Here is a 9,510-nt window from a genome sequence, read left to right as displayed (position 1 = left end):
TATTTTATATCCTTTTTCTGCTTCACTGAATGACTGTACATTAAACATTTATGATGTTTCCTAGTGCAGGCAATGCACATTGGAGACAGAGTTAGAGGGAAGGAAGAAACTCCTTGTCTATCGTCTGGGGACAGTTTTGCTGTCTTAGCTCTCGTTTAAACATGGTCACAGAGGCCCTGAGGTGCTGTCTATTTCTGACACTCACGGGCCCTCACTTCTCTGGGGACAGAATGTAATTCATGTTTAGTGTAGGTCAGAGGAAGCTCTATTCGACACTTGGGCAGCTCAGAAACCGCTTTCTCCTGATAAAAAGTGGTAAAACATTTATTTTAAAATGACAATATATATAAATAAAATAGCAAAGTAAAATTTTAAATTTTCTTTTTCTTCAAGTTTTTAATCTAAAAATTGAGTTTCGATCATTTTAGTTTCAGTTAACAATACTGTTATAACCCTGGTTTGCTATTTGAATGAACTGTCTCCGGTCTTTTATTAGAGACATAGCAAGCACCAAGAAGCGTTTTCCTGTCAGATAACAAATACAAAACCCTTCTTTTGGTTCTGGTTCTTCTTTCTGATGTGAATTCACACTGGTTTCAAGGAAGCGAGGACTGGTGAATCATAGGAGGATGGTAACAGTTGCAGACGTAACAGGGCTGATGAAACGGTCCATGGAGAGTTCATGATAACGGCAGCAGTGCATGGGGGCTTAATGAAGGAGGAGGAGGTCTAGCAGGAGTCGATACAGGAATAGAGTTAATGAAGTGTAGTAGAGGGGATGTTTTTGTGTGGGGAGCCTGTAACCGGGGCATCTCCCCGGATCCGATGGGAGCTCCACTGTGCCCTTGGGCTAAGGTGAACTGATAGGTAATTGGATGGATGTGTTGTTGTTTTCTTTTTTACACTCTCAGAGGTGGAAAAAGAGAGAGGAAGAAGCAGTCGGGGACAGGATGTTGTCGTCACTGAGTGCTCAAATGAGAGTGTTGGTGATGTAATGACAAATGTGCTCATGTGGATATTGATGCGTTTAACAATGGAAAAAATACCTAAACCTCTTTTGAAAAGGAGAAAAAAAAATCTTATAATGAATAGAAATGTTTGATATGAACAACGATTATCAGTGCCAAAAAAGATTTAAAATGCATAAATGAGATATGAGTCACAATTCATCCCAAAAAAAAAGGAAAAAATTTTGAAAAACATTGCATTTTACAAAAATGCATTTTACAATAAAAGCGAATACAAAATAGTTGAAATATTCTTCAGAATATATTTGTGTGCACAGAAGAAAGTCATAAAGACAGAATTTTAATTTTTGGCTGGACTGTTCCTTTAAGAATGGAATCTTTAAAGTAGATCTTCCACTAACTCCAGTGCACTGAGCTTGCTTATCTACAAATGTGCTATCCTTAATACTTTTGGCTAGCGTAGTATTTCTTCATCCAAGTGTGTCTGCAAGCAAAACAAAACAGGGCCTTGAAAGTCACTAATGTCAGATTGTTGTTTTTGCTGGAATCATAACAGCATTTGTGGGCTGCGAGTGGCTCACCAGGGGAGGTGAGGATAATGTTGATGTTTCTTATCTCAAAGGGACATGGAATAGTCTATCTTTGAAAAAAGTTGACGTTTTCTTTTTGTGATTCATCCATAACCATGTGGTGTTTTGGTCATCGCTTCTCATGTTCTGTGCAAGTCTCAACTGTAAAGTGACTCAGACGCAAATTACTGTCAAATTATGAGTGCTAGCAGATGAAAAGTTGACATTTACATAAACTGTTGTGACCTTCAAAACAAATAATGCTCTCTGCATTCAATTGGGTTGGCGTATTCATAAATAGCATTTCTGATAAACCAGCATGTTATAAAATATTGTAAGGGACTTTGGAATAATATGGTATAAAATTGGACTTGAAAATGTGATTTTACTTTGTAGTTTTTTTTGTTTGTTTGTTTTAAATCCCTGGTTTGTGATTTTTTTTCTAGTAAGAATCAAAATGAAAAATAAATGGACTGATAATTAATACTGATAATTTTATTAAATTAGTTTTAAAAAGCATTATTTTTATACTAATTAGAACTATTACCTAATATACTATATCTAATACTCACAACAAAAACACATATTTCTTCTTCTTATGATTCTTCTGAAATATTGTGGGAAAAAAATGTTGTATATTGTTTTGATGTTAATTAGATTTTTTTTTTTTTTTATCTTTTGTCTGTTTACAGAGGATAGTGGGTAATGTGAATCCAGACAGCGTGGTCCACCATAAACTCAGCCAGTCTATCAGAACCCGGTTCCTCCGTTTCGTTCCTCTGGAGTGGAGCCCCAGTGGTCGGGTGGGCCTCAGGGTGGCTGTGTATGGCTGTGCTTATTGTAGTTGGTGGTATTTTTTGTTTTTTAAAAATATTTTAAATGTGTATAGGGGGTTTTTTTTTTTGTGAGGGTTTTGTGTGTTTTGTTTATTTTTAGTGATAAGCAGTATTTCTGTGATTAGCTTTACAGTTGGTGTTCAGATGTACACAAAAAAGGGGGTGTGGATTTTCACTCAGAAATTGCTAGAAAATTTAGTAACGCTTTAGTATAGGGACCAATTCTCACTGTTAACTGTTTGCTTATTAGCATACATATTACTAACATATTAGCTGTTTATTAGTACATATAAAGCACGTTTTGTGTACTGCATGACCATATTCTACATCCCTAACCCTACCCAACACCTAAACTTAACTACCACCTTACTAACTACTAATTATCAGCAAATTAGGAGTTTATTGAGGCAAAAGTCATAGTTAATGGTTTGTTAATAGTGAGAATTGGACCTTAAAATAAGATGTGACCTTAAATTTCACAATTAATTGCTAAGAAACACCAAGTAATGCATTGAATTAAATGTAAATGTAAATAAATGTAAACATATCAGACAGGCTGAGTTAGTATTTTCATGTAAAACATACTCCAATAATCTTTGTGGCAGCACTTTAGTTTAGGGATCAATTCTCACTATTAACTAGTTGCTTTTTAGCATGCATATTACTAGCATATTGGTTGTGTATTATCTTATAAAGCACATATTAATACCTTATTCTGCATGACCATATATTACCTTAACCTACCCAATACCTAAACTCAACAACTACCTTACTAACTGTTAATAAGCAGTAACTAGGAGTTTATTGAGGGAAAAATTAATATTTAGTTAATAGTGAGACCTTAAAATAAAGTTTGAACATCTATGTTTTATTTATAAGTTTGAAAATTCATTTTTACAGTGCCACAGATTTTTTTACAGATTTTCATATTATGCAGTCAGTATCTTCTATCATTCCATGAGAGAGCTGTGAAAAGAAAAGAAAAGAAAAGAAAAGAGAAAAGAAAAGAAAAGAAAAGAAAAGAAAAGAAAAGAAAAGAAAAGAAAAGAAAAGAAAAGAAAAGAAAAGAAAAGAAAAGGATTACTGAAGCATCCTAGATACGATAGCAGTTCACACAGCACATTTCCACAGTCTTGGTAACGGGACAATAAAACAGGTGTGACACAGTCTATAAGGTGATAACATTACCCATAATTCTTGCTGCAGATCTTCACATGCCCTCTGTCCTTTGTCCTTTTCTAGTCACACAATATTTTTTCCAGGTGCTGAATTAAGGTGACACAGATAATTCATTGCATGACAGCGGCAGTTTCATTCTGTTTTCCTCTAAATGAAGGTCGTTATTTCACTTTCTTTATGATACTTTTCCAAAACTGAACAAAGACGTCCAAATATCAGACACTTATCAGCCCGTTTTAGCTAGATAAATAAAAAAATGTCCCTTTAATGATACCAAGATCCTTAAAATGGATCAATTGTTGAATTACACAGGCATTTATAAAAAGGTCCCGCAGTTAACGCCTCCATTATTCTGTGGCATGATCCATGTATTAAACTCAAATTAATGTGTGCTTTACTGATAAATGCTGCATGAAGAGTCTCAGTTCAGCTGTCTGTGCTAATCAACCACAGACACTTAAAGAATTCACATGCAAATCCCATGACAAATCTGAACCATAGAGGTCTGATGTGATGAATCTATATGCACTGGTCTGACTAATACACACTAGATCTTGAGTGCTGAATATAACCTTGAAAGAAGAGCATAAATGATCTTTTAATTATACATGATTTGACGGCTAGTGCTCACTGGTAGTGCAGTGATTGCACCTAACAGCTCAGATTAACATGAGCTGCATATCACATAATAGGCAAAATACTAATGCTAATCAGCCAACTGCTGTGACAGTTGTGAACTCAAGCTGAACCTGAGAATGGTGCAATACTAGATAAGTGTCATTATCACGGCTGCAGGATTGCTATGCCCAGACCACGTCCCTCATAGCTCACAGTATCCTTATTTGACCAAATGGAGCAGTTGCTTATTTTTATTATCAGAAATAGGTCATTATATTCAATGCTGGAGTATATGCGGGCTTTTCTGCTTTGCTTCACTAATCCGAAAAAGGAGGAATTCATTTTCTATCTATTTTTTAAACTCATTATTTCGTTCATTTTTCTGTAGGCTGTAGGGTTTTACATCATTATGAGTGCCATTTTACAGTAATGAACTGGAACACTGATAGAGAGATTTCTGCAAAACAACTGTGCACACCTGCATGACATTTTGTGTTTTGATCCTAAGAATATTTAGACTTTTTTCATGGACAAAGAAAAAATGATTAAACTAAGCCTTGGAACACTGGTTCACATTGGCTGCATTGCTCAAGTGGGTAATTGGGAATTGGGATATAGTAGACGCTTTCTTTCAGGTCAAATGCCAAATTCCGTTAACTTTCTGAGTCTTGTATAAGGAGAAACGTGAATTCTTCTCTTTTACTTTAGGAAGCTGAACATCCAGAAAAGAGCTGGTGATCTTTATACTTCATATGGTAATACTTTAATATAGGGAAAAATTCTCGCTATTAGCTAGTTGCTTATTAGCATGCCTATCATTAACATATTGGCTGTTTATTAGTACTTATAAAGCTCATATTCTGCATGATTATATTCTACATCCTTAATCCTACCCATTACCTAAATTTAACAACCCTACTAACTATTATAAGCAGCAAATTAGGAGTTTACTGAAGCAGGAGTCGTAGCTAAAGGTTTGTTAATAGTGAGAATTGGACCTTAAAAAAATGTGACCCTTTATTTTTTTTATTTCACTGAATAAGTGAATGTGAAAATTACCAACACTTCTGTTTACCAGTATCTTATACAGAATTGAGTTATGGGCAGCAGCTGATTTCATGGTGTAATGTCATTCAGACACTAGATTTAAACATTAGTGAAACGCTTGATTCACTGAGTTCATCATCTGTGCTGTGAGCAGTTGAGCCCCATTAACTTGCTCGATTAAAACCTCAATAGAAAAAGCTTCTCCTGTAAGAACTGTACTAATATCTTCAGAGATGCTCATCGTTTTATGATAGCCTCACATTATCTGAGTAGCTCAATTAGTACTCCAGTTGAAAGCTGAAATATGCTACACACCATCTATATGGATTTTTTGCACCAATTTGCAGTCTGGACAAGTCGAGACTAGTCGCTGAGAGTCTGCAGATTTTGGGAAGTCAGAGTTGACAGATTTCACAGGAAACTGTGAAGTGTGTGATGGGCACAGATTTTTTGCTTTAGACTATGATTCTATCTATTGTATATATCAAACGTATGATATTTTGAGCCAATTTTAGAACACATATTGTTCTTATTTGCCACGCACCTTCTAGCAACCAGGTGCATGTTTCTGCGTGAGTTTGTTGTATTCAAGTTTGTTGTATTGTATTTTTGTTGTTGTAAAAGTCTAATAGTGTGGGATCCTCATTCATTTTATGTACTGTAGGATGTCCAGTTTTTCTTTTTAACTTCAAAATTGGCTGATATACGATAACTAGTGTTTTAAAAGTTGTTCATATTTAAAAAGCTGTGTAATGTTGGGTTACAGAAATAATTTGCCGTTTTAATTGATTGTGAATTTGGATTGTAAGTTTGCAAATACAGTGTGTTGTCTCCTAAAATGTTCCTAACAACAGATTCAAGGAACCTGCAAACCACAGCTTTAGAAGTTTAGGCAATCTCATTTTCATCATGATTTTTGTTACAATAACATTTAATGTGAAATGACTCTCCAATTAATCCATTGTTCTGCATACTGTTATGTTATTTGAATTTTGAGTGAAATCAAAATATTTTCAGTGGGTGTTTTATTCAAAATCTCATGTGTCAATAGGATCGTATGTGGCTGATTTTGATGGCAGAAGCTCTTTGCTCTACCGATTCAACCAGAAGTCTATGAGCACGGTGAAAGATGTTATATCGCTGCGATTTAAGAGTCGACAGGCAGAAGGTGTTTTACTGCATGGAGAAGGCCAGCGAGGAGATTATATCACTCTGGAGCTTCATCGTGGCAGGCTAGCCTTGCATCTAAACCTGGGTGAGTTACAGTACTGGGCAAAGCTAGCGACTTCAGAGGGTTGAAGTATTCAAGTATTCAATATTTAACCATAGTTACTTTGGAGTGGAGACCATTGACTGACTACAGACTATTGATGGAATTCATAAGAATGCATTAGTAAAGAATATGTTAATGAATATTCTAAAGAATATATGCAGTGTTAGTGGCACATGACTCATGAGAAACCTTTTCTAATTGGCAGATGACAACAGGGTGAGATCTAGCAGTGCTCGCATGGTGGTCACTCTAGGAAGTCTCCTGGATGATCTGCACTGGCACTCTGTTCTGATCGAACGCTTTAACAAGCAGGTCAACTTCACTTTGGACAGACACACTCAACACTTCAGGACCAAGGGTGATGGAGACTCACTAGAGGTCGACTATGAGGTTGGTCTCTGGGACCCTGTAATTTCCTCTTTTTTGGAATGACAAGCCTTTGATGCATGAAATTTGGTGCTTTTAAATAGTCTGTAATAATAAAAAATAAATAAAATAGTGCCACATGATCCTTCAGAAATTCTGCCGATTTAATCCTCATAATACATTTTTTTTCTACCAGTATTTAAAACAGTTACACTGTTTATTATTTTCATTATTTTCAGGAATCTTTGATGAATAAAACATTTAAAATAACAGCAATTATTGGAAATAGTAGACATTTATAATGTTACAAAATAATTCTGTCACTTTTGATAAATGCAATACATCCTTGCTGAATAAAAGTATTAATTTATTTTTTAAATATCTTACTAACCCCAAACATTTGAATGTTTTTGTATATCAAACACATTAATCTGATTTGAAATGGAATTAAATTAATTCCCAATGTCCAGTCAAAATGTATTATTTGAACAAAGTAACTGAATAAGTAATTGAACTAATTGGCTACGCCTTTTGAAGAGGGCAAAAAAGATAAGATGCTCCAACCAACAGAAAAAAAAAAATCAGGTGTTTGAGGTAATAATATAACTAGCGCAGGAAAAAAGATTTTATGTATTACAGTATTCTTTTTATCACACAGTTTTGGTTTTCGGGAGGCCTAGGAAACGGATTTTTAAATACCCATGAGGCGCTAGATTTCAAAACCACAAGAAAATACATTATTGATCATCAAGGGGAACATTGCGAGTTCATAAATCCACTGTGATGGAGTATCTGCCTCCCCATGTATCACAGATTCTCCAGCTCTCCAGTGGCTGTCCCAGAGCCAGACTTACAATAGAAGTCAAAGGCTAACTGGAGCACAGCTGATGAGGTGCACCTGAAGTTAATAGCACTATAAAGGCAGCAGTTCACCTCACCTATGAGAGACACCACTGTTCTATGTATGAGTAGTACAAGGTGTCCTCCAGATCCGCGAATGGCATGACATAGCTTGGCTGCCACAGAGACGATGACCGCCTGGCCACAGACTGACCTTTATTTCCCACAGCAGCAAGGACACTGCAGTTGCCTTGTCATGCTTCCTAATTACTTGATCGTCTTGTTCTGTTATATATTTATTTTTGAACGTAAGCCCCTATGATCCTACTGGTTTTGAATAGGAACTTACTAGTGCCTTCTGTAAAGGCACATCACGGGACTGAATGTTCCCAGTGTCTTTTTAAAGAGAGTATTGTGGACTGATATGCTTTGTAGAAAGAATTGAAACAGTTCCAACCAAGAAAAACCTCATCTTAAACATTCAAAAAAGTTTGAAACTGCCCCACAGCTGAGCAGCACAGCAGAGTAACTGATGGAAATTTAATTCTGGACTGTATCCATTAATTTTTTACAACCATGTCAGATTCTCCATAAGTGAGATGGCGCTTAACAGAAAGAGGCTCAAACAGCATAACAGTGATCCTTCACAGAATCTACAACTAAATGTCTGAGTTAGAAGAAATTTCATATTTAGAAAAACCAAGTCAGGCCCTGACCTTAAACTCACTGAAATGTTTTGGCATGACCTGAAGCAAATCATGTAAGACAGCCCAAAATACCAAAGACTTCATGCATTTTGTTTACCACAACAGTGTGCTAAGCTAGTCTCAAGACAATGGTTTATTCTATAGCAGCCTGTGAGGAATATATAATATTTCTCTTTATATATCAAATTTTGTATATACATACAATATATGTAATGGCTTAAATCTATCTGTTCAGTTTAGAATATAAATAGACATGGAAAGCAAGCACATTTGATGTTTCATGATTATATATGTTTTGAAATTAGATATGTGTTTTATTCATTCTCTAAAATAGCTAAGCTTTGGCGGGATTCCACTGCCAGGTAAACCAGGAACCTTCATTCGACGCAACTTTCATGGTTGCATGGAGAACCTCTACTACAATGGAGTGAACGTCATCGACTTGGCCAAACGGAGAAAACCTCAGATATACAGTGTGGTAAGCATTTGGTTTATTATGAGATATGGGTTCTAAACTAGTAATGTTGTGATCCACTTACTCAAATGTAATGCTTCAGTTGTGCTGTATGTATTATAATATGTCTAGAGTCCAGACATATTACTTCTGCCACTTCAGTATCAGCAGGAATCTTTAAAGGTGTGCACAAACTGTGCCGAGTTCACACATTAGCTTTTTTCCAGCTTCTTTTCTCAGCAATTTCACAAATCATGTTTTTTTCTGTGACATTTGAGTTCCCTCTTCCCGCTAAACAGCTGCTTGTTAAAAATGACCACATCACATTCCTGTCTGTTTCCCTAAATCAAAGTGACAAGACAACCACAACTCCATCACTTCAGAAGAGAGCTGACTGGTATTCGTCTAGCTCTGTAAAATACAAGCACGTGTGCAGGTTACACAGCTTAAGGCTGTCAGGTTGGAGAAGGTCTGCTGAGGCCTCAGTTCAGCAGTCTGGTGTCTGTACAGCCCTGTGGCACAGGGATCAATGAGGTGTTCACCTCACACTGCAGTAACCTTTTCACGCCTACGTGAGCTTCTGTCCTGCGGATGTGCTCTCTGTGCTTCTGTTGCTCTCCATGGAGCTGCGCTGGTGACATTTATCCAGACCG

General features: G+C 36.2%; 1 protein-coding gene across 1 annotated transcript in view; it reads left to right on the top strand.

Annotated features, from left to right (window-relative positions):
* Positions 1 to 2,237: 2,237 nt before the first annotated feature.
* LOC109082074 (contactin-associated protein-like 5) overlaps positions 2,238 to 9,510 on the top strand; it is a 41,795-nt gene continuing 34,522 nt past the window's right edge. The window contains exons 1-4 of the mRNA XM_042731269.1: positions 2,238 to 2,377; positions 6,269 to 6,472; positions 6,696 to 6,880; positions 8,738 to 8,881. Of these exons, the coding sequence (XP_042587203.1) occupies positions 6,331 to 6,472; positions 6,696 to 6,880; positions 8,738 to 8,881 (471 nt within the window). The 5' untranslated portion in view covers positions 2,238 to 2,377; positions 6,269 to 6,330. The remainder of the gene's footprint in view (positions 2,378 to 6,268; positions 6,473 to 6,695; positions 6,881 to 8,737; positions 8,882 to 9,510) is intronic.

This window comes from Cyprinus carpio, chromosome B9 (assembly GCF_018340385.1).
Source record: "Cyprinus carpio isolate SPL01 chromosome B9, ASM1834038v1, whole genome shotgun sequence".
NCBI classification, from domain to species: domain Eukaryota; kingdom Metazoa; phylum Chordata; class Actinopteri; order Cypriniformes; family Cyprinidae; genus Cyprinus; species Cyprinus carpio.
This window is presented reverse-complemented; position numbering and strand designations above follow the sequence as displayed.